Source organism: Nerophis lumbriciformis, linkage group LG03 (genome assembly GCF_033978685.3).
Source record: "Nerophis lumbriciformis linkage group LG03, RoL_Nlum_v2.1, whole genome shotgun sequence".
NCBI classification, from domain to species: Eukaryota; Metazoa; Chordata; class Actinopteri; order Syngnathiformes; family Syngnathidae; genus Nerophis; species Nerophis lumbriciformis.
Window position 1 is genome coordinate 42,831,454 of NC_084550.2, and position 27,995 is coordinate 42,859,448.

General features: G+C 40.2%; 1 protein-coding gene across 2 annotated transcripts in view; it reads right to left on the minus strand.

Moving 5' to 3' along the window:
• Positions 1-3,555: 3,555 nt before the first annotated feature.
• The window catches only part of alpl (alkaline phosphatase, biomineralization associated), a 76,614-nt gene continuing 52,174 nt past the window's right edge, over positions 3,556-27,995 (minus strand). For both annotated transcript variants that reach the window (XM_061937775.2, XM_061937774.2), the window contains exons 5-12: positions 26,912-27,086; positions 20,610-20,785; positions 18,196-18,336; positions 16,868-16,937; positions 16,663-16,797; positions 16,413-16,604; positions 12,944-13,063; positions 3,556-6,649 (exon numbers count right to left, since the gene is read on the minus strand). In XM_061937775.2, coding sequence (XP_061793759.1) covers positions 6,384-6,649; positions 12,944-13,063; positions 16,413-16,604; positions 16,663-16,797; positions 16,868-16,937; positions 18,196-18,336; positions 20,610-20,785; positions 26,912-27,086 — 1,275 coding nt within the window. In that variant the 3' untranslated portion in view covers positions 3,556-6,383. The remainder of the gene's footprint in view (positions 6,650-12,943; positions 13,064-16,412; positions 16,605-16,662; positions 16,798-16,867; positions 16,938-18,195; positions 18,337-20,609; positions 20,786-26,911; positions 27,087-27,995) is intronic.

A 27,995-nucleotide genomic window follows, 5' to 3' on the forward strand; every position in this document is an offset into this window, starting at 1 on the left:
CTAAAACAATTCTTACTCACTAAAACGTCCCATGTATGATGTCTGTGGGAGTGTTTTCATGCATATTTGTACGTGCTATAATATAATGACGCTAGCGTTGATAGCATTAGCTAATATGCTAACAAGTTTACGAGTGTCTGTGTTAGTATTATTAACTTACAATGACATTATTTTTGTATTGTTTCACTTCCACAAATTCCTCAGTAAATTCCCCAAAACGTCACTGTGGAGTTATTGAGTTTGTTTAGCTGATTGGAGAGCTAGCTTGATGACTTCTGTTTTGTTTGATCAGCCGTTTTACTGCCGTGTTACAGACATCTTTTGGAAACAATTAAGGTATGTAAATAAACATTTACAGAATATTTATGTGGAAATAACTCATTCCACAACTGCGGTTTATAGTCTGGTGCAACTAATATATGGGAAAATGTTTTTTTTTCTTCTAAAATGTTGTGGGTGTGGCTTATATACAGGGGCGCTGTATAGGTAGTAAGTATTTTTGTACATCTTCAAAAAGAGTTTAACCCTCCTGTTGTCCTCGAATCATTTTGACCCGCCACTGTGTTAAAAACAAAACAAAAAAATCCCCTAAACGTGTCAATAAGGGGACTGAGGGATGTTGTGTTTTCTCGGAATGCAAAGGAAAGTTGGCGCGGGCAAGGCATGAAGGTGAGTACATATTTATTTTTACACTAACAAAAAGAACCAAAGGTGCGCACAAGGCGGAAGTACAAAAACTTGGCTCATGAAACAAAACTTGCACAAAGGCAGAAACTATGAACAATAAACAAAAACTTACTTGGCATGGAACTATGGTAGCATGAAGTCAAACAGAGTTAGCAGGGGTGTCAGAAGTAGCATGGCATGAAGTGAGCAGAGGTATGATAGGATAATGTCACCAGGACAATCAACAGAAACAGACAGGCTTAAATAGCAGTGACATGATTAGTGACAGGTGTGCGAGTGCAAAGCGTGAGACAGGTGCGTGACATGAGGACAGGTGAAAACTAATGGGTAGTCATGGAAACAAAAACAATGGAGCGTAAACAGAAACTAAAGAGTCCAATAACTAAACAAAACAAAACATGACTAAAACAAAACATGATCACACAGACACGACAAAACGACATTTTTTAACTTGAAATTGTATGACTTTTCCTAGATTGGCACCAACAGTAGAAAAAGTCAAATGTTGCTTTTATTCACATTTCCATGTAAGCTGTACAAACATTTTTACAAAGGTGGTCTTCGGGTCAAAATGACCTGTGAGTCACAAAGTGTTGAAATCAAAGTCACAGAGTTATTTATACATCACAGAATGCTACAATTTAGTTGTTCTAGTCCATCAGTAGCAGAGCTCTTTTTCTGTGGATTTCCAGAGATTATAAAGGTGCTGCAGATCACAGGGCCCCGAATTCTGTCCGTGCTGAAGCCATGAGTGTGTGTTATACCGCTGAAGAGGCTCTAGAGCAGTGGTTCTTAACCTTGTTGGAGGTACCGAACCCCACCAGTTTCATATGCGCATTCACCGAACCCTTCTTTAGTGAAAAATAAAATGTTTATTTTTTTCAAATTCAAGACAAAGTTATATGTTTTTGGTAACACTTTAGTATGGGGAACATATTCGAAGTAACAAAGACTTAATTTAGAGTTTTTTGGTTAGGGTTAGGGTTAGGGTTAGAGGGTTAGGGTTATAATAAAAACATGCCAAATAAGGCATTAATAAGTACTTAATAATGACTAGTTAAGAGCCAATTTGTTACTAATTTGCATGTTAATAAGCAACTAATTAATGGTGACTATGTTCCCCATACTAAAGTGTTACCATGTTTTTTTACTGGTGCACAAAATGAACCGTGCATGAACATCACCTTGTTCAAAGAACAAAACCAACACAGTACATAAACTCACAACAAATTACACACCTGCAAATCAGTCTGACTTCTGCTGTTGCCGTGTCCGTAATACGCCGATAGGGAGAAGTTTTTATTTACACGATGAGTCGGGTGTGTTTTGACCTCCGCCGAACCCCTGAGGCCGACTCACCGAACCCCTAGGGTTAGATTGAACCCAGGTTAAGAACCACTGCTCTAGAGCTAATTTTTTCAGATGTCCAGCAAGACAACTCTGATTCAGAAGAGGAAGTTGAGGATGTATCAGAAGAAGAAGATGGGGAGGAATACAACCCAGAGCATGATGAATCATCTTCAGAAGAAGAAGAAAACCCTGAAGCTGAAAGAGAGACTTTCCTTTCAAAAAATGGCAAAATAATGTGGTCCTCAGCAGCATATGACCGTCAAGGCAGGCATGCCAGAACAAAACATCATAAAAATGACCCCAGGACCCACAAGGTATGCCGTTTCTCATGCCCATGACATTGTCTCTACATTCTACCTAGAGATGTCCGATAATATCGGCCTGCCGATAAATGCTTTAAAATGTAATATCGGAAATTATCGGTATCGTTTTTTTTATTATCGGTATCGTTTTTTTTAATTATCGGTATCGTTTTTTATTTTATTTTTTTATTTTTTATTAAATCAACATAAAAAACCTCTCTCCCCCATTTACACTCATTCACACAAAAGGGTTGTTTCTTTCTGTTATTAATATTCTGGTTCCTACATTATATATCAATATATATCAATACAGTCTACAAGGGATACAGTCCGCAAGCACACATGATTGTGCGTGCTGCTGGTCCACTAGTAGTACTAACCTTTAACAGTTATTTTTACTCATTTTCATTCATTACTAGTTTCTATGTAACTGTTTTTATATTGTTTTACTTTCTTTTTTATTCAAGAAAATGTTTTTTATTTATTTATCTTATTTTATTTTATTATTTTGTTTAAAAAGGACCTTATCTTCACCATACCTGGTTGTCCAAATTAGGCATAATAATGTGTTAATTCCACGACTGTATATATCGGACATCCCTAATTCTACCTGTTTATCACACCAGCAATTGAAAAAATAATCCTGGAGATGACAAATTTGGAGGGTTTTCGCAAATATGGAGACAGCTGGAAAAAGATGGATGAGACTGACCTGCAGGCCTACTTAGGGCTGCTAATCTTTGCCGGTGTATACAGGTCCCGAGGTGAGGCTGCAACTCGTCTATGGAATGCAGAGAGTGGCATTGTGGCTATTTTCCGAGCCACAATTCCACTCAAACTCTTTCACACCTACTCAAGACTGATACGATTTGATGACCGTGAGTCAAGACCAGCAAGACGTGTGACAGACAAACTTGCAGCCATAAGAGAGGTCTGGGACAATGTAGTTCTTCTGAGCACACTGCACACAGATGGTGACGTCAACTCATATGGAAACGGGGTTTGTATATATTCTCCATGTATTACAATTCATTATTAACCAAACAAGATTGAAAATACGTTTGTAAATAGAGAAAGTAATTACGCAGTAAAAGGACCTTTTTTTAAAAATGTAGTTTTAGAACAATGACAAGATTCAAAGGTGTTAGTCTATGGAACAAAACAATGTGAAAGACTTCTGTCTTAAAAAGGAAATTATGAAAAATGAGAGTTATGAGAACATTTTTTGTATTTTATTGTAAGTTTTGAAGTGGAAATATGACCTTGTAGTCTTCACACATGCTGTAGTTGTGTGAAGAAAGGAAGATGTTGGAACTTTCATGTTGATTGTTTAATAAAATGGGGAAAAAAATACAGTCTGGAAGAAACCCTTTTTTTGCTGCGTTCAGCGTGAGGAGCCCGCCATTGTGCCAGCAGACGCACAATTCCAGGACATGGCTCACTACAACCACAGGGGTGATGGAAAAGTACAAGAAATTAGAAATGTTGGTTTCGAAACAGTTAACACTACAAAAGTTGGTGTCCATTTATTCACGTCATAGCGTGCAGAAGTCTTAAGAGGGATGTGTTGTTTTTACACAACAAGCATGTCACGGAGGGTCGTGCAGACCCCCCCAAGGGAGGATGATGTTCTAGTGCAGGGAAGTCCAAACCTTTTTCCACCAAAGGCCGCAAACTGAAAAGTCACATTATACGGGGCCATTTTGATATTTTTTTGTTTAAAAAAAAAGCTAAACAGGTATTATTAAAGACACAACTTTGTGTCAACTTTGTGTGTTAGGTGACTAAGTATATCATCGTTAGTTAGAACAATTTAGCTTTTTTCCTTCCATTTTTACTGTTTTTCCCCCCTTGGAAGAAATGATTTTAATAATATAAATACTGATAAAGTTGAGGAATGCTCATCAAACACTTATTTGGAACATCCCACAGGTGAACAGGCAAATTGGGAACAGGTGGGTGCTTTTTCATAAGTTCGTAAATAACATTCACTACTTTATTTATAGGTTTATATTTATTCCGAGAGCGCCTAATATTTTAGATCAGGGATGTCTTTTTCCACTGAAAATCCAAGTGTGCAGGGGCCATTTTGTTATTGTATTTATATATGTCGTTGTGGCTTGTACAGCCCTTTGAGACACTTATGATTAAGGACCATATAAATACATTTTGATTGATTGATTGATTATATACAGTATTGTATGTTCAAAGACACAACTTTGTGTCAACTTTTTGTTTTAGGTGACCAAGTATTTTGTTATTTGTTACAACATTTCAGCTTTTTCTCATTACATTCTTTTTCATGTTATTTTTCCGCTGCAAGAATAGGATAATAAAATATTAATGTTCAGTTCCCCATATATCATAGTTTATTATTGTTGTTGTCATTTTTCAAATTCATTCATTAGTATTACTTTTCTATTTTAATTAAGTAACTAAACTTTGTTTATATTTTTATCTTGGGAGTTTCTAATATGTTAGATCAGGGGTGTCTTTTCCACCAAGGGCCGCATACTGAAAATTTAAGTCGGCAGGGGCCATTTTGATATTTTTTTAGTTAATTTATATTTACAGACAAAACTTTGTGTTATAGCTGACTAAGTGTATTTTTGAACATTATTACAAACCTCAAAACCAGTGACGTTAGCACCTTGTGTAAATGGTAAATAAAAACAGAAAACAATGATTTGCAAATCCTTTTCAACCTATATTCAATTGAATAGACTGCAAAGACAAGATACTTAACGTTCGAACTGGAAAACTTTGTAATTTTTTGCAAATATTAGCTCATTTGGAATTTGATGCCTGCAACATGTGCAACATGCGCAAAGTTGAAAAGCAAGCTTCTGTGATGGTATGGGGGTGTATTAGTGCCCAAGGTATGGGTAACTTACACATCTGTGAAGGCACCATTAATGCTGAAAGGTACATACAGGTTTTGGAGCAACATATCTTGCCATCCAAGCAACGTTATCATGGACGCCCCTGCTTATTTCAGCAAGACAATGCCAAGCCACGTGTTACAACAGCGTGGCTTCATAGTAAAAGAGTGCAGGTACTAGACTGGCCTGCCTGTAATCCAGACCTGTCTCCCATTGAAAATGTGTGGCACAATATGAAGTGTAAAATACCACAACGGAGACCCCGGACAGTTGAACAACTTAAGCTGTACATCAAGCAAGAATGGGAAAGAATTCCACCTGAAAAGCTTCAAAAATGTGTCTCATCAGTTCCCAAACGTTTACTGAGTGTTGTTAAAAGGAAAGGCCATGTAACACAGTGGTAAAAATGCCCCAGTGCCAACTTTTTTGCAAAGTGTTGCTGCCATTATATTCTAAGTTAATGATTATTTGCAAAAATAAATTTAAGTTTCTCAGTTCGAACATCAAATATCTTGTCTTTGCGGTCTCAATTGAATATACGTTGAAAAGGATTTGCAAATCATTGTTTTCTGTTTTTATTTACAAATTAGACAACGCTCCAACTTCACTGGTTTGGGGTTTTGTGTATTTAACGACAAACTTTTGTGTTATAGCTGACTAAGTGTATTATTGATTACTATTAGTTTGAACAATTCAGCTTTTTCTCATTACACTTACATTTTTGTGCTATTTTTCTAACGTTTTCTTACAAAACTCGGTCTTTGGACACCACCGCTCCAGTGACTCAAATGATTAAAAATCTGCATCTTTTGCTTGACCCTCGTCCTTCTTACGTACTCGAGTGTGTAATCCTGCTCGACTGTCTTTCACTCTGTCAACTTGTTAAGTTCAGACTTTTGCACAGTACAACGACACAATTTGAGCACATGTCCTGTCATAGCTGCACCAGTGAGGTAGATGTCAACACAACAACGTATTGTCCCGCTAAAGGTTAGCAAGATAGACAAAATATGACAGGACTCTGATCGTGTGGCAATATCAGTGCATCCGGGGTTATTATACAGACTGACGAATCTAAATGTGTTATGTTCAAACAGAGTGCTCAAAACAAGAGGAATTTCAAAGTAAAAGCCCACATGGTATGGCTAATTGTTAGCTGCTGTCAGCACAGAAGTTGTGCCACTGCGAGCACGGCGACCACGCCGGAAAGAACGGGGCGCACGGCGGCGGTCCCGCTCTGGCCCGAGCAGTGCGCTGTGTTGCTGCCGATGCAGGCGGCGTACGCCATGACGTGCGGGATGTAGTTCTGCTCGTGGACGCCGTGCAGCAGGTGAGCCATGGGACCTCGGGCGAACACGGCCACGTCCTCGCCGCCGTGCGTTTCGGAGCTCAGAGGGACGGCCGACTGGGCATTGTAGTGGGCGTCGTCTGCAAGGGAAAACATTGTCACACCGTCATTTACTTATGTGTACAGCTCCACTAATGGACATTGGAGTGTTACTTTCAAAGGCAAAATTAAAGTATTGCTAGAAACATAATTTTATATGGGACTTTATTGTTTTATATGTATAGTACATGTTCCAAAAAGAAAAAAGCATAAAACACCACCAGAATTAGCGATATTACAAGTCAAAGTGATGAAGCTTAGTGTTGCGCTCTACACACACACCTATACACACCTATATATATATACTAAACATACTAAACTATACTAAACATTACCCTATAAGATGAAGGCAATTGCATTTTATTGATCTTTGAAACGTATTCATCGTTTATAAATGAATATTTAAATATACTAAATGTAAAAAAGGGAATAAATATTCAAAATAAGATCATTAAATGAAATCTAGTTTGGTTACGCCATCATGAGCGCAACACAAGGTTGTAAGAGTTTCAACTATACAATTCTAAATAAGATGTCAAAAGCAAACTGAAATCAAATACACACAGCTTAAAGATTGGTCAATACCTATTTAAATTTAGTAATACATAAATATGATGATTTATCAAAATATAAAAGAAATATACCTGAACAGAACGCTCATGATGGTTACACCAAAAAGTAACGCTATGCATCACGTTTTTCCAGGTTTTTGGGGCATTTTTATGCTATTTCCAAGCATCTCCTTTTTATTATCATTGATTTTAAATGGTCAAACTAATGCATATTATATATGCACGCCCTAGTAAGCAAACAAAAAGTCATATTTATTTTGATTGTTACATTTTGAAGCACATTTGTGCAGGTGGGTGCGAATGTACCCATTACCAGAGCTGTACACTTTTTGGAATTGGGTCCTTGTGGAGCGCCACCTGCTGGATCAGGTGGGTCACTACAGCACTCATGTTAGGGTTAGACTCTGACAGCACTACGTCAGGCTTGTTTTTAGAATTCATTCCAGTCAATTTGAATTGAGGTTGCAAACAGGAAGTACAATTGCAATTTGGTGTATTTATAGCCCCCTCGTTCACTTCAAAACTCGGGAGACAAACATTTTTGCAGCATGTTCCGAAACACACTAAAGTGTTCTGATGCGAAGAGGAACTTGGACCACTGTGATCAAAATGGCTGATCTTTGTGAACCTTGCTAGCACACAGAATTAAACTGTTAAGAAAGTATTGTCTTATATTTTACCTAAAATGAAAATGCATCATAATCAGTGGCGGCTGGTGAATTTTGTTGTAGGTGGGGCTGAAAGTTTGTAAACCAAACCCCTGTAGGGGCGTCATCCTCCCCCAGGAGATTTCTTTGTGATTTTTACATACAAATATTGAAGATCTTTGCTCCTTCTCAACTCTGTGGTAATATTATTTTCACAAAATACAACCAATAGTACGTTCTTGTTAAATCTTACTTGTGAAAAGTAATCCCCCGATTACTATTTTCAACAGTCCGCTCATTTGAGCAGGAAAACGCTGAACACCATCTTTGTTTTCTACCTGTCAACTGTCAGTTTAGGCTGCTCGCCGGCTCCTCATCACCACTTAAAGATGGCGGCCAAATTGCTCGCATCACAGCAGCCAATGCTGCGTCTACTTATAAGATGTCTATGGTTATAACGTCATTGCAAACACGGCAATCTGTTGCATCCACTGCAGTTCGCTACCTTATTCATACTTTTTGTCAAGTGATTTTTTTTAAACAGGGTTGCATGAGGTACGTACACATAACGCTTACGTTAGTCAATGTATCACACACAGTAACGTAATGTTAGACGGCGGTCAGCAGCACCGCGTATTTTAGCCACCTACAAAAAGACAAACATAGTCAAATAAAGGTCAGTTAAAATGTATACTATAATAAGAATATGTGTACATATTGCATAGTGCCCTGACATCTAAAAAGTACAACTCTGTTCATTGTTATGTTCATGTATTTGTTATGTTTTTCATGTGTACGCACACATCCACACACATACAGTATGAGATGAGATCAATGAGATAAGGTAAGAACAGGATATAAACTGCTGTGGAACTAGTTACGATGCAATATGCCATGGAAATACAATGTTAACACTTTTGTGCAAATAAGTACAATTGCACTTGTTTTTTCAAATGTGTTTATTCTGTAAAGGAATGAGTTAAATGTTTAAAATGACTGGTTAATAGTGCTATAATGAAGTGCAATGTCAGCACTATTTTTTTCCTGCAATTTCAAATGCACTTGTTTTAATAAATAAATACAGCATTTTAAAAGCATACACAATCTGTGTAAATATATTAGTCGGTGGTTAAAAGGACTTGAAAGGACTCGAAACTCAAAATGCAGGACTTGGGACTTGACTTGAGACTTTCCAGTCTTGACTTTGGACTTGACTTGAGACTTTCCAGTCTTGACTTTGGACTTGAGTCGGGACTTGCCTGTCTTGACTTGGGACTTGACTCGAGACTTGAGGGCAAAGACTTGAGACTTACTTGTGACTTGCAAAACAATGACTTGGTCACACCTCTGCATATCGGACATCCCTAATTCTACCTGTTTATCACACCAGCAATTGAAAAAATAATCCTGGAGATGACAAATTTGGAGGGTTTTTGCAAATATGGAGACAGCTGGAAAAAGATGGATGAGACTGACCTGCAGGCCTACTTAGGGCTGCTAATCAAAAGAAATATAATGTACCTGAACAGAACGCTCATGATGGTTCCACCAAAAAGTAACGCTATGAATCGCGTTTTTCCAAGTTTTTGGGGCATTTTTATGCTCTTTCCAAGCATCTCCTTTTTATTATCATTGATGGTCAAACTAAAGCATATTATATATGCATGCCCTAGTAAACAAACAAAAAGTCATATTTATTTTGATTGTTACATTTTGAAGTACATTTGTGCAGGTGGGTGCGAATGTACCCATTACTGGAGCTGTACACTTTTTGGAATATTGGGTCCTTGTGGAGCGCCACCTGCTAGATCAGGTGGGTCACTACAGCACTCATGTTAGGGTTAGACTCTGGCAGCACTGCGTCAGGCTTGTTTTTAGAATTAATTCAAGTCAATTTGAATTGAGGTTGCAAACAGGAAGTACAATTGCAATTTGGTGTATTTTAGAATACCGTTTCACGCCACACTAGCCCCCGCGTTCACTTCAAAACTCGGGAGACAAACATTTTTGCAGCATATTCCTAAACACACTAAAGTGTTCTGATGCGAAGAGGAACTTGGACCACTGTGATCAAAATGGCTGATCTTTGTGAACCTTGCTAGCACACAGAACACTTGGGTCCAAACTTGGGATTTACATAACTGAGGCAATCCTCATGGCACCCCTTTAAGGGGAACTGCACTTTTTTTGGAATGTTGCCTATCGTTCATAGTCTTTATGAAAAACATGACGACGGATGGATTTTTCAAATGCATTTTAAATAGTAAATAAATGATCAAAAGTCAGTTTACAATGGAGCCTATGGGACACTATTCTGCCTACAAAGTCCTTAAAAACATCAGAACACCTCCATTAAGGTTTTATATACATGATGTAAGTATATATGTAATGTAGTAACATTCATAATATCATGTAATATAGACATGATGTAAGTATATATGTAATGTAGTAACATTCATAATAACATGTAATATATACATGATGTAAGTATATATGTAATGTAGTAACATTCATAATAACATGTAATATAGACATGATGTAAGTACATATGTAATGTAGTAACATTCATAATAACAAGTAATATATACATGATGTAAGTATACATGTAATGTAATAACATTCATAATAACATGTAATATATAAATGATGTAAGTATATATGTTATGTAGTAACATTTATAATAACATTTATCATTTGCGTATTTTGCTCATTTTAAGCATTACACCAGTTTTAAAGTCGATGCATTGGCTCCCCGTTCTTTTCAGGGTCAATTTATAGTTTTACTATTCATATTAGCGTGTGCGTGTTTTCTTCTGTTCAATTTTTGTTTTTTGCATAGCACTTTGCATAGCACCTGTGTATGAAAAGTGCTACATGAATAAAGTTTGATTTGATTAGTTTCAAAAATGCATCACAACGTTCGCTTTTTTCCCCCAACAACATCACTCATTATTACTCACTGCAGACTTTGTGAGAGCTAACAAACATAATAAAACATCACTTACTGTACAAGGTCTGCTGTCATTTGGATGCCGACTGCTAGGATGTTGATATATTCCCATTTAAAGATCAAGAATGACTCATAGTCCTCGCGGAGAAAAAGGGTGTGGAACTAAGCGCCTTCTTGCCTCGTTCTCGCCATTGCCAGGTCTAAATTGGCTGTCAAAGTGTACCAACTTGTTGGAATACATCCTCATCCTTCTATAGTTGCCGTTTTTTGGATGTTTTTTATTGGGGGTTTTTGGCGCAATAGAGGACTTTTATTTACGTTTTTTTACGAGTTAGAATGCATTAAAAAAAAATACATCTGTCGTCATGCCTTTCATAAAGGTTGTGAACGATAGGCAAAATGCCAAAAAAGTGCAGTTCCTCTTTGAGGTTCTCTACTTTTTGGCAGTTATTTTTGGCAATATGATACATATAATGAAGTTGCTGTAGCTTGTTTACTTCAGATGCAGTCAGGAGTCATTTTTTCAACTTCTTTACTTATACTAGTGGTGTTCCTCAAGGTTCCATCTTAGGTCCATTCTTTTTCATCATTTGGGCTACTTAACTGGTGGCCCAGGAGTTATGTTCCAAAAATTTGTGAGAGACTCACATTTTTGCCGCAGATTCTAAAATACAGTGCTGTATTAGAGATGATCTTGGACTAGATTTTTTTTTTTTAATGTAGAAAGTCCGTAAAAACAGCAGAGCTCTCTGTAACCCTGACAAAATAAATATACCAAAATCAATTAATAACTACTATAGAGAACGTTGGTTTAAAGAATAGTCCACTCTCCCGGTCCTTAACTAGCATTTAAGTTAAAACATGTTTTTTTGACAATTAAGACAAAACACATCTTCTATTAAACAGATCATATAATTTTATGTTTTATGACTTTCAAATTATTTAAAAATACCACAATGTTTTGCTTTAACCAATTATCTAAAGTGTAAGGCAGGGGTGTCAAAGTAATTTTAGCTCAGGGGCCACATGGAGGAAAATATATTCCCGGTGCGGGCCGGACTGGTAAAATCATGGCACAATAACTTAAAAAATAACTTTCAGATTGTTTTCTTTGTCTTACTTTGGCCAAAAATGGAACAAGCACATTCTGAACATGTACATGTTACAAATAATCCTCTTGGCAAAACACTTCAGATTAATTGAGGAAAAAATTGGTGCAGTTTTGAAACCACCATGAAGAACACAATTAACTTAGACTTTGTCTAAGTGTTTTTACAAAGCCATTCAACTTTAAGCACTTCCTGTTCAGCGTTCCCATGTTGGCAGTTCATTAAAACGTTTTTGGAAAAGCAACCAAGTGTTTCCTCAAACCGCCGCATTGGTGACATCCGCAACTGCCACAACACATTCATTTGTCATTAATTTAAATATTACAATTATAACAAAAACAAAATGACACCGTAGCTATATCAAAGTAACATAACTACAAACTTAACCAATGTGATCATGCTAGATTCAAGCATAAAGCAAAACAGAACAAACAAATGTGAAACACGCATCTTTACAATGGAGTTCGGGATGCGCATCGCGCCGTCAAACAATTGCAAACACTACACAGAACTCTAACTACGAAGATGATGGTCGTTTGACTTAAGTCTTTGACTCTTACCGTTTCCTTATTTTACCCGTTGAGTTGACAATTTACACAGAGTGTCGCTACAGCATCAGTCTGTCGTCATCTGCTGCCAGCCACAACAGGAGCAGCTGATTGTTTGCATCTGTGCTGGTTGGAGTAGCGGAAGCCAATCCAGGCGCTTAAAGTCAGCTGACATGACATCTTTAAGCAGTGTCATGTGTGATGTGGGTTGCACTTGAATTGCTATTGTGACATCCAGTGGACACATTAAACCTGTGCGTTTGACACCCCTGGTGTAGAGGATTTATGTTTGTTTTAGTGTTTAAGCCCAAACTTTTGTTAAAATGCCAAACTCTTCCTGTTACTTGGCTATAAGGGATTTTTTTCCTGAAATGCAGCCAATTCAAATTCTTTAAATGTATCAAATTGAATTATGGCACTTCTTTGTCCAGACAAAATGTTTGATACAGATGCATATTATTACTGCTACTCACAGGGTGATTATGGTAAGTTCATGGAGAAGTACCTACCATAGTTGATGGTGGAGACGTTCTCTCTTGCACCGTTGACCAACTTGTAACCTGGTCCATTCCCATATGCGATGGCGGTGTAGGGCTTCTGGTCAACATCACTTACCACGGGGGCCAGGCCTACGGAAATACACAGACCACTGTAATGTCCCAAAGAGTACCAGAACACTGTCAACTAGGGTTCTTGTGACAGACACGTTGAACAGACTACATGGTTTCTACAAGTATCAGCCAATCTAATTTATCCATTTTCTACCGCTTGTCCCTTTCGGGGTCGCGGGGTGTGCTGGAGCCTATATCAGCTGCATTCGGGCGAAAGGCGGGGTACATCCTGGACAAGTCGCCACCTCATCGCAGGGCCAACACAGATAGACAGACAACATTCACACTCACATTCACACACTAGGGCCAATTTAGTGTTGCCAATCAACCTATCCCCAGGTGCATGTCTTTGGAGGTGGGAGGAAGCCGGAGTACCCGGAGGGAACCCACGCGTCACAGGGAGAACATGCAAACGCCACAGAGAAAGATCCCGAGCGCAGGATCAAACCCAGGACTACTCAGGACCTTCGTATTATGAGGCACATGCACTAACCCCTCTTCCACCGTGCTGCCCAATCAATCTAATTTAATGCTTTTTAATGCCATTTAAGAGTCACTTAAATAGAATGTATGCCCATGTCCGAACGCGTATGGTTAGTCAAACGCCTACAATTGTGTGTGTATACACACACACATGTAGGCATTTGACAATAATAATCTTGACTAGTTGAAAAGTTAATGTTACTTTTACAATATAGTTAATTAGATTTGGCTCGCAAAACTGTTTAATCTGAGAATGTATTTTTATTTATTTATTTCTCTGTAGCAACACCCGGTGTGACTTCATGCACGGCCGTAGACAATAACTAATTAAAAGGTTCTGCCTCTCAATCATCACATTGTACCTTCAGTCAAAATGATTGAAGGGGAACTGCACTCGGGTCTTCAAAATAAACCTCCAATTCTGAAATAGTTGATTAATATAAGTATTTTTTTAAATTGTATCTTTGGTACTTAAAACATGCGGTAAAAATGCATATTAATGTATTTTAATCAGGATACCATTTTTTCTTAAATAGTATGAGCATCGTACTAGGAATGCAAACGATGCATGTGTTCGGAAATAGGTGATTGATTTAAACAAATACATTTCATGGAATGATATTTGGAAAAATGCCAATTAGACCTTTAGATGCATTAAAAATAAACTGAGTCAATTAAACATCTTGAATACATTTTATTTTACAGCTCACAGTTGTTTAGAATGGGTACAATGGTTAGCAAGTTGTGTGTGAAGTGTCATGGCAGCTGAGGGAACTTTTATTCATTTACTGTTATAATGTCAGAAAATAGGAATTGTGGTCTGTTATGATAATTGTCTTGTTTGTCCATCCGAGGCCACCGTAGGTCACGTGAGCTGCTGTGTCTAGAAAGTGTTAGCCAAGTTAGCTCATGCGTGTTGAACTGGCAACGTAAAGGAGTCGTGTGTGAAACAAGCTCAGCTTCCTCATGAACATGACATGGTGTCACAGGTAAGGACAACACGCCTACAGTCACCAAACAATGGCAAAGTTTGGGCCCCCGAAGTGTTTGATTTTGCCGTCCGGCCGCTATGGAGGCAGTGTTTTGCTCGCTTTCGAAAAGAAACACAGACAGACGTGGCAATTTATCAATGACAGCAACGTTTCCAAATTCATTTTCATTTATCGTTTGATGGATTGACCTATTGACGACTATCGGTCAAGTCTTACCTTTATGTTACATTTTTTAATGCCTCTGGACATCGCAATTTATGCTTTTTAATGCCATTTGAGGCCTTAATTTTTGCAAAATCCATTTAATGACTTTCAATGCTTTTTATTGCCCCGCAAAATCGCTGGACTAGTAATTCAAAATACTTTAATTATATAAATTAAAAAAGCAATTAATACATTTAAAATTAGAAATAAAATCGAAAACAAATGGACATAATTATTGCAGCAATACGGACTTTAGACGACGTGCAAAAAACAAATTAATTCTGGGTGTTTGTGAAAGCAACCTCGCCCGCCGTAACCGTCGTTGGTGAATAATGACGACGTGCTGTCCCAGCAGGCACAAGACATTGAAACAACGTTGAGAACTTGTGGATTTAGGTCCTGACGTTGAGCAACTCAAAATTAACATTGAAACAACATGGTTTTTGACAACATTTATTCAATGTTGGGTTCTGATGTTGATTGACCATTGAATTTTGGTCATTTCCCAACCAATATTCTACAACACAAATACAACGTTGAAACAACATACTTTTTGACAATGTTTAATCGATGTCAGGTTGTGACGTTGGTTTGACCATTGACATTTGGTCATTTCCCAACCAATATTCTACAACACAAATACAACGTTGAAACAACATGCTTTTTGACAACGTTTATTCAATGTCAGGTTGTGACATTGATTTGACATTTCCCAAACAACAACGTGGATCCAACGTTAGACATCAACATTATCTCAATTTACAAATACGACTATTTTGCCACGTTGCTTCAAAGTCAGTTTTAAAGGACGTGTATGAATAATCAATGTTTTGTGCCTTCCGGGGTGTTGTTGTGGCCACTGGCTAGTTTAGCACTGTGGCGCTAACGGTGTCATGAGGGTTGCTGTTGACGTGTTAAAGGTGAAATGCACTGAACACACGTCTTTTCCTTTTTTTGTGCGTTGTAAATAGTGAAACACTCTCCGATTCTGACTATTTTGGACTGGTAGTAGTCGATCCACAGCGATCGTTCTGCCACACAATACCTCAATGCTAACGAGAGGAAATTACACTTCAACGACTGTCGTTGGCTTTGACAGTAGTATTGTTTGTTTGCAACAAAACAGTTGTTTTTCTTACTACGATAGGGCAAAACCATCCTTGCCCAGTAACACCCTCCTGGTTTTTGGAGTATAAATATTTGGGGTTTTGGCACCAGACACTAGACCAAATCTGACCAATCTAAGTCTAAGACTAGATGTGACCAATCGAATTCTATGATCATGAACTGATGAAGCCTACTTGGAGGAGCGGCGAAACGTCTTTTAAGACAAAGCAAACAGTTCAGTTGCGATGGATTGAATACCCTGAGATGACAATGACCCGATGAATGAGAATGTTCATAGACATCTCTCTCTGCAATTGCACGTCATTGGTAGCAAAAATGGCCCCTCGCTCTGTACACGGCTCTGGAATATCTTAAAATGTGTTTTGCGGCAATTCCAATTTTGACCACAGTGTCAGTTACTATGTCGAGTGACACTTTCCATCATTTTCAGCAGACTGCATTGCAAAATTATTAATCCCCCTCTTTCTTTTTACGCAAGATCCACCCAGGAATGGGGCCATATTAATAATTTTCCCTACTGTGGCATTATCGTTACTGTCATTATGGAGTTGGTAACTTACCGAAAATGCTGTTTCCTCTGTGTGTGTAACCTCCAAAGTTGAAGACATGGGAATGGTCGGCAGTGACGACGGTCATTGTATCGAATTCGCTGGTCAGGAGACCCGCTCTGCCAATTGACCGATCCATTTCCACGGCATCGTACAGGGACAACTTGGCTTTGCCCTCATGGTGAGCGTGGTCGATACGTCCTCCTGAAGGACAACCATTTATGTCCAGCTCAGACGACTTGCAAAAAGAGGTACAACCTACCTTCTACCAGCAGATAAAATCCATTGGGGTTCTTCCTGAGGATCTTAATGGCCATTTCCACCATCTCTGTGAGTGAAGGTTCCGTGTCCTGGTTCCTCTCGAAGTCGTACATGAGATCCGCGGGTTCAAATAGACCTGGAAAAACAGAAATGAAGTTGTGGCACACGTGTCCTGCAACTCTGAGCCTCTGGCAGAAGAAACTCACCGAGAAGGTAATTGACGCTGCCGGGGTTGAGTGATAAAAGCTGTGACTTGTTCCAGACATAACGGCCTTTCTGGAAATTTGGACACAATCACAGCAAAGTCAATGTGTTGGTCAACTTAGCTTTAGATCAGGGGTGTCCAAACCCTGGGGGCCGCATTGGGCTAGAAATAAATCGAGGTCGAGGGCCAAAAGTTAAAGTTAAAGTTAAAGTACCAATGATTGTCACACAAACACTAGGTGTGGCGAAATGTGCATTCGACCCATCCCCTTGTTCATCACCTGGGAGGTGAGGGGAGCAGTGGGCAGCAGCGGTGCCGCGCCAGGGAATCATTTTTGGTGATTTAACCCCCAATTCCAACCCTTGATGCTGACTGCCAAGCAGGGAGGTAATGGGTCACATTTTTATAGTCTTTGGTATGACTCGGCCGGGGTTTGAACTCACAACCTACCGATCTCAGGGCGGACACTCTAACCACTAGACCACTGAGTAGCCGACTGCATGTATAAATATATACACACACATAATATATATATATATATATATATATATATATATATATATATATATATATATATATACATACATATGTTATATACATACATATATATGTTATATACATACATACAAACATATATATCCTATAAATAATACATATTAGTAATTATAATAATTGGATTGTCCAGGGTGTACCTCACCTTCCGCCCGTGTGTAGCTGAGATAGGCTCCAGTACCCCCCGTGACCCCGAGGGACAAGCAGTAGAAAATGGATGGGATGGCTATAAAGAGTGTGAAAGTTCGATTCCTACCTTGTTTACTTCCCTGATGACCTCCTTAAAGTTTTATAATCATAAAATTCAAGCAGCTAAAATGTGCCGAACATGGTTAAGTGTGGAGAGTGCTTTTAATTTGTCCCCATCATGGTTTGTAATGCATTTAAATGGGTGTCATTTTGAAATTTTTATGGTGTGTTTTTTTTTTTTTTTATAATATCCACAAAATTCAGTGAGCAGGCTGTGTTATGTGTGACCATGTGTGTTGACATTTTGTGTTGGTTGGATTTTTTTGCATCATCACTGGGGAAGGTTGTTTTCATTGGGTCATATAAGTAAATGATGTGCATATCTCCATCCAGAGCATAATTACAGGTCATTGACCTGAATTAATCACATTGTAGACCAGATGTCGACAAAACAGCAGCATCAAAATTGACAGGCTTTAAATGGGGTCTCGCAGGCCGCACTTGGCCCGCAGGCCATAGTTTGAACACCCCTACTTTAGCTTATAATAATGAATAGAGCCGAGACAAGACAGGAACTGCGATTTTTACTTTGTCCTTCATTTTGTCGACCCACTCCTTCACCAGGCTCCGGCCGTCGTTCCGCGTGCCGTTGTGTTTCCCAATGTTGGGGTATTCGATATCCGGGGTGTTTTTGGGGTACATGTACTTCCTTCCTCCACCCATTATAACCTGAAAGGCCACAAGAGAAGAAGGAACATGTTGATCACAAAGTTCCTAAAAATAGTTTAGGTTTTAAGTGTGCGGCGACGTTGCAGTATAACCACCAGACTATAGCATTTGGAAATGTTTAACAAAACTGGTACTTATTTTGGCGACCAAGATTCTTTAGTGACACACAGAATAGTCTTTCCATCGGATACAAACATTACATAAAATGTTTGCAAACCAGAAGTCAATGTGGCGTCATTGTTTGTGGTTTGCGTTCACAAACTGGTTGCAGTTTCACTCTACAGAATTTAAAGCCACGGCTTCTGTCCCAGCCTCTTGATGAATGGCAAGGGCCCCGGAAGTCCCACAAAAGAATTCCTGGTTGTCGTGGCCATTTTTAAACGTGTGGCCCTTTGCCAGTGAATGGCACCGTAGAAGTGTGTTTGTTAACCATATGGCCGGGGCCCATTGACGGGCCGCGAGCGCCCCCTTAAGGGCCACCGAAAAACATGTGTTCCTCAGCTGTGGTCCATATGAGCCGAAGCAGTACTCAATTGTAATACACTATTCCACCACTTGTGGCGGAATGACCATATCAAACAAACAGAAGAAGTCTGGGGCTAAACTCACAGAAGTTTCCTAAGCGCAAAAATTACAACTAAATTGTTGGAGTAGTAACAGACACCTTCATAACAATATGTAATATGTACAATATTCACACTGCAAGTATATATATAATGTAGTAACAGGCACCTTCATAACAATATGTAATATGTACAATATACACACTGCAAGTCTATATATAATGTAGTAACAGGCACCTTCATAACAATATGTAATATGTACAATATACACACTGCAAGTATACAGTCGTGGTCAAAAGTTTGCATACACTTGCAAAGAACATAATGTCATGGCTGTCTTGAGTTTCCAATAATTTCTACAACTCTTATTTTTTTGTGATAGAGTGATTGGAGCACATTCTAGTTTGTCACAAAAAACATTCATGAAGTTTGGTTCTTTTATGAATTTATTATGGTTCTCCTGAAAATGTGACCAAATCTGCTGGGTCAAAATGTATGGCCGAATTGGGCTTCTGCATCTACCAGTTTGAGTATCTTCTGCAGGAGCAACTTACAGAGCTTAACGTTAATTTCCGGTCCCAGAGTTTTCCTTAAACTGTCCCTAGGCAAGTTTCACTGCAATGCCGTGCTTTTGGTAGCCATCCACAAGCTTCTGGTTGACTTTTTGACTACTCCTCTTGACAAAATTGGTGCAGTTCAGCTAAATGTGTTGGTTTTCTGACATGGACTTGTTTCTTCAGCATTGTCCACATGTTGTAAGTCAGGACTTTGGGAAGGCCATTCTAAAACCTTAATTCTAGCCTTATTTAGCCATTCCTTTACCACTTTTGATGTGTGTTTGGGGTCATTGTTTTGTTAGAACACCCAACTGTGCCCTAGACGCAACCTCCGGGCTAATGATTTTAGGTTGTCCTGAAGAATTTGGAGGTAATCCTCCTTTCTCATTGTCCCATTTACTCTCTGTAAAGCACCAGTTCCATTGGCAGCAAAACAGGCCCAGACCATATGGTGTTCCTGGGTTTAAAGGCCTCACCTTTTCTCCTCCAAACATATTGCTGGATATTGTGGCCAAACAGCTCAATTTTTATTTCATCTGACCACAGAACTTTCTTCCAGAAGGTCTTATCTTTGTCCAAGTGAAGTCAGATGAAACAAAAATGATTTCACTCAGTACAGATTGGTGTCCTATCACAGTGTTGTGCATTACAAACTCAAACGTGTTTCGTGTTGACGTAGAAGCTAGCTTATCTTTTTCTGTAGTTAGCTTTTGCGGCTAATACCGTAGCACGCCGATGTGTTTGTACGCTAGAAAAAGAGTTCCTCAGTTTTCACTTTTACAATAACAATGTTGCTACAGCTTGGTGATTATCCAGGTTACATAACGAAAATTAAGTATTGTTGACAGTTTTTGGATACATTTGAATGTTTCCAAAGATACTGTAAATAAATTGTAACACAACTGTGACTCTTAAACTTCCAGCAGACTGGAAGTTTAAGAGATAGTAATCAAATTGGCTTCACTTCTCCGAAGGGAATTTAAACCTCAGTAACATTAATTGATCAATTGAACCTTGATATTCAACAAAGTAGCAAACAAATTTAATATCGACCACAAGTAAGCATTGTTATTTCTAGTGAATATTACAGTAAACAATACCAGACAAAATGTTTGTGAATGTGTGAATGATCCATCCGATGCTTTTAACTCACGTCGATGTTTGGAATATTTTCAAATAGTTGTCTTGCGATGTCTTTGCAGCCAGCCTGCAGCGCCTCCGCCGGCATCTCGTTGTCGGAGTACCAGTCTCGGTCCACGCTGTGGGCGTAGGCAGCACTGGGCGTGGCGTGGTTGATGCGAGTTGTGGTCACTACCCCCACCGACTTGCCTGCAGAGGGCACAGCATGTTTGTTATTGCTGTTTTACTAGACAGGCACCACAGCAGTTGTGTGCGATTTTTTTTGCCGTTGGTTGTTACAATAGGAGACAGAAGTACAGGTTTTGTGTGTGTGTGAGGCTCTGACTGCGTGTGGAAGATTTCAAGAGGCGTATAGGGAGAAAATAGGAACGCTGAAGGGCCTGGGAAGTCGCACTTTTGTTGACCTCTACACACGCTACGCTCAGCTAACTGAATGCTCTATTACACGCCAAACGACTACGTGATCTCATGATTCCATCCTATCAGGTTGTTGTGATAACAAGGGTTTTAATAAATACACAAAACACAGTCTGGATCACAACGTTTCTGTCAATCATCATACAAGCTTGGAGAAGCCATCCCCACCAAGGAGGTCACTTCAACATAAAGTCTTTCAAATAAACCGTCATGGTGTGTACAGCACCCAACCATGACCATCCCTATAACAAAGCACCTGCATAGGGCCCCACCATCCGTGTAGGGCCCCGTTTTGTGTGAAGACGCGCATGGAAAAGGTTAATTAAGGAATGACAGGGCGTGTCATATTAAATTTTGACCACAAACGTTTTCCTCGACGCTTTCTGTGGCGTCACTGACAAAATGGAAAATTTCCCCACAGAGTCTTGTTTTGCACTGGAAAAACTCACCAAGTTTATATTTTTCATTTCTAGTCAAAATATCTAAACAGTCAGTGAGACATAAGAACTTGTTTTTAGGCAAAAAAATACCACTTTTGAGCATCACGTTTGTTATAAGACACAAAAATTCACAATGGTACTAAGTATAGCTAATAATATGTTTCAATTGCTAATTTTAAGATCCCTTTAAGCTATAAAAGTCTTATTTAAAAAAATCCTATCAAGACAAATTTGACTTGTTCCATTGTCACATTTTTGTGCTCGTTAAAAACAAAAATAATTTGTATTCATTTTTTTTAAACTCGTTTTAAGGGGGGCATTTTTTCCAGTGTGTAAGGCAAAGGTACTTGGTGTGAATCTTGATCAGAGTTGATTTTGGAAAGTTTACTGTAAAAATGTAAGTTGTAATGATGTTCAAATTGTTATTTCTCACTAAAAATGTTTTCCCATGAATTAGTCTTAGTACAAAACAATTAAACTGTATTTATATAGACTTAATAAAAAATTCTTAAATGGCTGCACAAATCGCAACGACATGATCCCACATCCGTGCAAGAAAAAACTCAACCTAATGGGAACAATGAGAGGATGGAGGATTTTTAAAGTAAAGGGAAGGTGGGACACCAGCCAGTAGTTTACCAGGACGTCTGGATCGAGGTTAGGTCTTTTGAGCAGAGGTTGAATAACTGCTGTTTTGAATGCTAGGAGAACAGTACCAGAGTAAAGTTAATAATATTAACACTGATGATCCTAATATTACAAACAGGAGAGGGTGTTTTGGAGAGCAATATCCGTGGTACATAAAATAAGTAAAACAAATGTTGGGGAAGGGGGAGCCTCGAAATGAAATTCTCCTTAGGGCCTGGGATTTAAAAAAAAGAAGTTTTTTTTATTGCCAAGTCCATTTACACATACAAGGAATTTGTCTTGGTGTACTGGTGCAAAACAGCTAACATAAGAAATGAGGCCAAAATAGCAATACCTTAAGTAAAATAAAATATATGTACGTAATATCATATATATAGTAAGTATTGCAATTGGCAATATATAAAATAGAATTAAAAATTGTCCGATATAGGTGTATTACAAAAAAAAGAAAAATAACACACAAAATGTAGAAAAGGTGCAATGGAGTGCAGATACATAATTAAGTCCAGTGAGCGTTAATGTAACACTTAAAAGTTTCAGCTTTCACATTGCTGTGATGTTTTGTGACTGTGGGGCTGATGTTATGTGGGGAGGGGAGGGAGGGACATTGTTGATTAGACTGACACCAGGGGGGAAGAAACAGTTTTTGAGTCTAGAGGTTTTGGTCCTGAAGGACGACAGCCTCTTAACAGAGGGGAGGGTCTTAAATTTGCAAAGTGAGAGCGGTCACCCACAATTGTGCCTGCAAGCCTAAGGGTCCTGGGGGTGTACATGTCATGGAGTGATGGTAAATTGCAGCCAATCACCTGATTGGTTGTAGCCTGCACCGTCCTTTGCCGTGATGAAGGAGGAGAGGATGGACTCCATGATAGATAGATAGATAGTACTTTATTGATTCCTTCAGGAGAGTTCCCTCAGGAAAATTATGGCAGTGTAGAAGCAGGTTGAAGTTCTTCAACTACCGCTGGCAGTTCATCCTCTGCTGTTCTTTCTTGATGAGGGAGGTGATTTCTAGTTTCCACTTGAGGTCCTGGGTCATGGTACTCCCCAGGAAGCAAAAAGACACCACAGTAGACACCCTGGAGTCACCGATGATGATGGTGCTGGGGGATGCTGCGTTTTTTTCTAAAATTCACAATTATCTCCACTGTCTTCAGACCGTTAAGCTCGAGGTTGTTTTCGCTGCAACAGCTCTTGACAAAGGTGGTCGCACTTCTTCCCTCTCCTATACTTTAAGAGTCTCTCTTTCTGCGTTGTTCCCCAAAATCTAAAAAAGAAATAGATAACCTGGACCCTCAACTCAATTGACAAGATTCTCTCGACGAGAAGCAGAAGTTCGGGGGAACATGCCCGTCCTGAAAGAGCGTTTGCTGCCGGAGACTCGTGGGAGAAGTGGCGAGTCATGCGTCTGACAGTGCTTTCCGTTGAAGACGTGGAAGATATCTACTTGGAGATGAGATAACAGGGCACCTGCTGATTGGATTGAGCATTGCTTTGGTGTATCGACAAATTTGACGTTCAACTGTACGACAAATACTGAAGACGATAGACGGAATGGGTAGAATTGTGGGCAAATGGACTGCAGCGATTGCAAACTGAATTACATCTTAGAGAGGCTTTCCAAAATGCAAAGATTGATCAATTTGAGAGACACAACAGACAATTAAGATCAGAACAACCCTTGGAATATGTCTGCTCGCATGAAACAAAAACAAGCCTTCTCTACAATTTAACTCCCTCTGCAAACGGCCTTGGCCAGGCTGTGCGTCCCAGTAAGTCCAGCACAGTGATAGCCGCTCTGCACCCTCATCTCTTCTTCAAGAGCACCTGGGAAGTTGAACTCTGTTCGTCATCCCAGGCCTGTAGACATAACACGCAAGGACTGCCACACACAAATTTGACATGAGCTCTGTTTCCATTCCCCTTAGAAATGCACAAAACCAATAAAAACTGGTAATGGAAACACCCATGTTTCGAAAATATCGCAAAAACATTTTTGCGCTCTCATGAGATGTTTTTTGAGACTTTTCAATACTTTTTTTTGCATTCATAGGGCACCTAAACACTGAACTGGTGGGGCGCCCATGGAGGACAACTTGGTCTCGCTTCCTAATGGTAGGCAGGGGTCGAGTGAGGTGTCACTGCCGCACCGTAAGTCTGCAATCGGTCAGCAGGGCGGGGAAGACAGCTAGGCGGCATCGCCGCACCGGGCCGTCCTGCGCCGTCCCGCGCCATCCCACGGGTCCCTTCCCAGAAATAGAGGCTGACCCGCAGGCTCGGAGAGACCCACATGCCCGAACATTGGCCGTAAGTCTGCGATCGGTCAGCAGGGGGGGAAGACAGCTAGGCGGCATCACCGCACCGGGCTGTCGCTGTCCGGCGCCATCCCACGGGTACCTTCCCAGCAATAGAGGCCGACCCGCAGGCTCAGAGAGACCAACATGCCCGAACATTGTCAAAAGGGCCGTGAGGAAGTTGCATTTGTCTTCTATTGACATCACGGAGCAGTGGTTGCAATATAGAATAGAATAGAATAGAATAGAAAGTACTTTATTGATCCCTGGGGGAAATTCAAAATTCATATCTTCCTCAAATTGGAGTCTCGTGGGATGAGATTTCACGAAAATTACGGCTCATGACGCAAAACACTCTTTAATGGAAACACCTACAAGTTGTAAATATACTTTGTCGAAATTTTAGAACTAACGCTTTTATTTTGCGAAAAACTGCGATGGAAACGCAGCTATTGAGTCCAAAAAGAGGGGTGTTGTCTGCTAACTTGAAGACCTTGACAGACTGGTGACTGAAGGTGCAGCTGTTATAGGGAGAAGAGCAGAGGAGAAAGAACACAGCCTTGAGGGCAGCCAGTGCTGATGGTCCTTCACCTGCTGTCTCCTGTCAGACAGGAAGTCCACCTGCACCTGGGGTCAGGCACGTTCAGCTGAGAGAGCTTGTCAGTGGCCTAGTGGTTAGAGTGTCCGTCCTGAGATCGGTAGGTTGGGAGTTCAAATCCCGGCCGAGTCATACCAAAGACTATAAAAATGGGACCCATTACCTCCCTGCTTGGCACTCAGCATCAAGGGTTGGAATTGGGGGTTAAATCACCAAAATGATTCCCGGGCGCAGCCACCGCTGCTGCCCACTGCTCCCCTCACCTCCCAGGGGGTGATCAAGGGTGATGGGTCAAATGCAGAGAATAATTTCGCCACACCTAGTGTGTGTGTGACAATCATTGGTACTTTAACTTTAACTTTAACTTTGTCCTGGAGCAAGGTCTTGAAGGCAGAGCTGAATGAAATCCACAAACAGGATCCTGCTGAGTCCGGATGCTTGAGGATGGAGTGGAGGGCCAGGTTGACCGAGTCACCGGCAGACCTATTGGCTCTGTAGGCCAACAGTTGAAACTGTTCCTTCCTGTATCCAGGGACCTATTTCCTGAGTTTGTAAATGCCAGAGGAATATTTTCCCATCTTTGTAGATAATTTTCAAGGACATAACATGAATCTTTGCAAATACAATGTATCTCAGTGAGTTTCCTGAGAAAGACAAAGGGAGAGTAGACAGTGTGTGTGTGTGTGTGTGTGTGTGTGTGTGTGCTCAACACACACGCCAAGTTAACTTTCGGTTTCATGAGGAGGGCGTCTGTTTTAGAAATCGCTCCGAAGTTTGGTTCTCGCAGCGCTGGTATTGCTATTGTTTGTACTTTGTTCAACTCCAATTCTAGTCACCTCTCATAATTTTAGACAGTCTTAGAATAACATGATCTGGGTGGACTATTCCCTCCTAAAGGGAGGGTCCAAATATAAACAGTAACAAAAATGACAAAACTATTTTGTGATATCAGTCAAATCACTGTAGTATCAGCCAAATAGCTGGTATCGTTACTATTGATATATGTATCGATCTGCTAACCTTTGTTTACATTCCAGAGGTCTACGTGGCGTGTTAGCTATTTATTGTCCTGCAGTGATGACGATACTTGTAAGAAACTTAAGTTTATTTTCCACTATGGAGGCGAGGACTAGTCATGGAAGTGTTGACGTACTGTGGAGGGACATTAGCCGTGCTCACATTCTAGCTAGCGTTCTGGCAAGACTCATGCAACACCTGCATGTGTGTAAAAAAAACACGACATGGTAAAGCAAACCATGACCAAGGCCGCATAAACATAAGGGGGCGCTGGCTGAGAGGCTTTTGGGGCCCCCCGGAGCCTCAAAACCCGCCCTTGCAAAACACATGATTTTGGATGCAAAAATGTCATCCATTCGAAAAAATGTGTGCTTTTAGCTCAGCAGTCAGCACCCTCGCCTCGCACACCGGTGACCTGGGTTTGTGCGGAGCAGTAAGATAAAACAACTCAGCCGAGAGCGAGAGAGAGTACATAATCACTACACGAAGCAGAGCTGTCTGTGATTGACAATCATTGCATTTTGCCGTCAAAATCGGGGGCCCCTGATTGGGTAGGGGCCCCTAGGGCTTCAGCCAGGTTAATCCTGTGCACTATGGCGGCCCTGAGCATGACGTGATATCAAACAAATCAGTTACCATGACCCAGCCCCAACTGACCAGCGAGGCCGGCATGTAACCCCTTTGATTAGTGATCAGTGGCAGGTTACTTCACTGATCACCAATCACAAACAGGTGAGGAGAAACAGCGCTCAAGCTTAAGGGAGTGGGGCCAGAAAACAGGAAGTAAAACAAAAATAAGAGTGCTGGAAAGGAAATAAATACAGAAATAAGGAAGTGTGAAAAATAAAGTCAGGCCTGGAGTGACAGTTCATGACAGGTACAAACTGCTTGTGTCGTCCACCTGCATCCTTGGCCCACTTGAGGATGGAGGTGACCTCGTTTCCCCGGCTGGTGTTGCACTGCGAGCGCACGGCGGCCGCGCTCACGCCCACCGTGCCCTCGTTGGCCTTGACCCCGCACAGGAAAGCTGTGGCTGTGCCAGCGCTGTCCGCCACCTGCGCGTTGGTGTTGTATGTCTGCACAGAAGATAGCACCTTGTTTTAGGAGAGTACTTGTTCTTCTTGGTGGAGTTGAATAAATGTAATAACTTTTCAATGTGTCTCTCAAACATGAGATAAACCTATCATCTCCCTCACGTTTGTTCCCTTATCTTGAGAAACCAGGCGGTCAGCCGCTTGATTTTCAAGTTGCGGCTTCTCATGAGGAAAAACCTCCTTCCTCAAGGACAGGACTCTGGCCACATTTTGAAACAAAGGCTGCTATCTCGCCATCATTCAGCTACAGACGTGGGAGGTGTGACTCCAATCGCTTTGTTTTTCCTTCGACAAGGCCAACCTGACATGTGAAGAGATACCGTGCATATATCAAAAGGGACACACTTTTTGGAGACAGAGTGTCTCTTACAAGTTTTTAGAACCCAACTCACGGGCCAGCAGATGATGAAGAGAGAACCTAAAATGGAACCTTGACGAGCACTACTAGCCCACCTAAGGAAGTTGAAGACATGATGACAACTGAGTGTATCTGAAGTAAACAACCTACAACACCTTAGTAACATAAATGATATTATGAAAAATAAAGGAGAGGACTTAAAGGGTACTTGCATTTTATGGGGAATTTTGCCTGCCATTCACAATCATAAGATATTTTTATTGAATTTTTTGGGCATTCTAGTTTGTAGTAATCGGCTCATGCTAAGTGGCTAGCAATAGTGCTAATGGAGTAATCCATTTTGCCTTTAAATTACTTTAACAATGCACCCAAAAAAGCGCCAACAGTACTACATTTACTTCTTGTGACCTGAATAATAACCAAGTATTAGCAATATTGTTATTATAAGCGTTTATGCTGACAAACTATTTTTAGCTGTGATTTAGGGGCGCTAACTCGCTTGTGCAGCTACAGTCTTGACATATTGAGCTGCT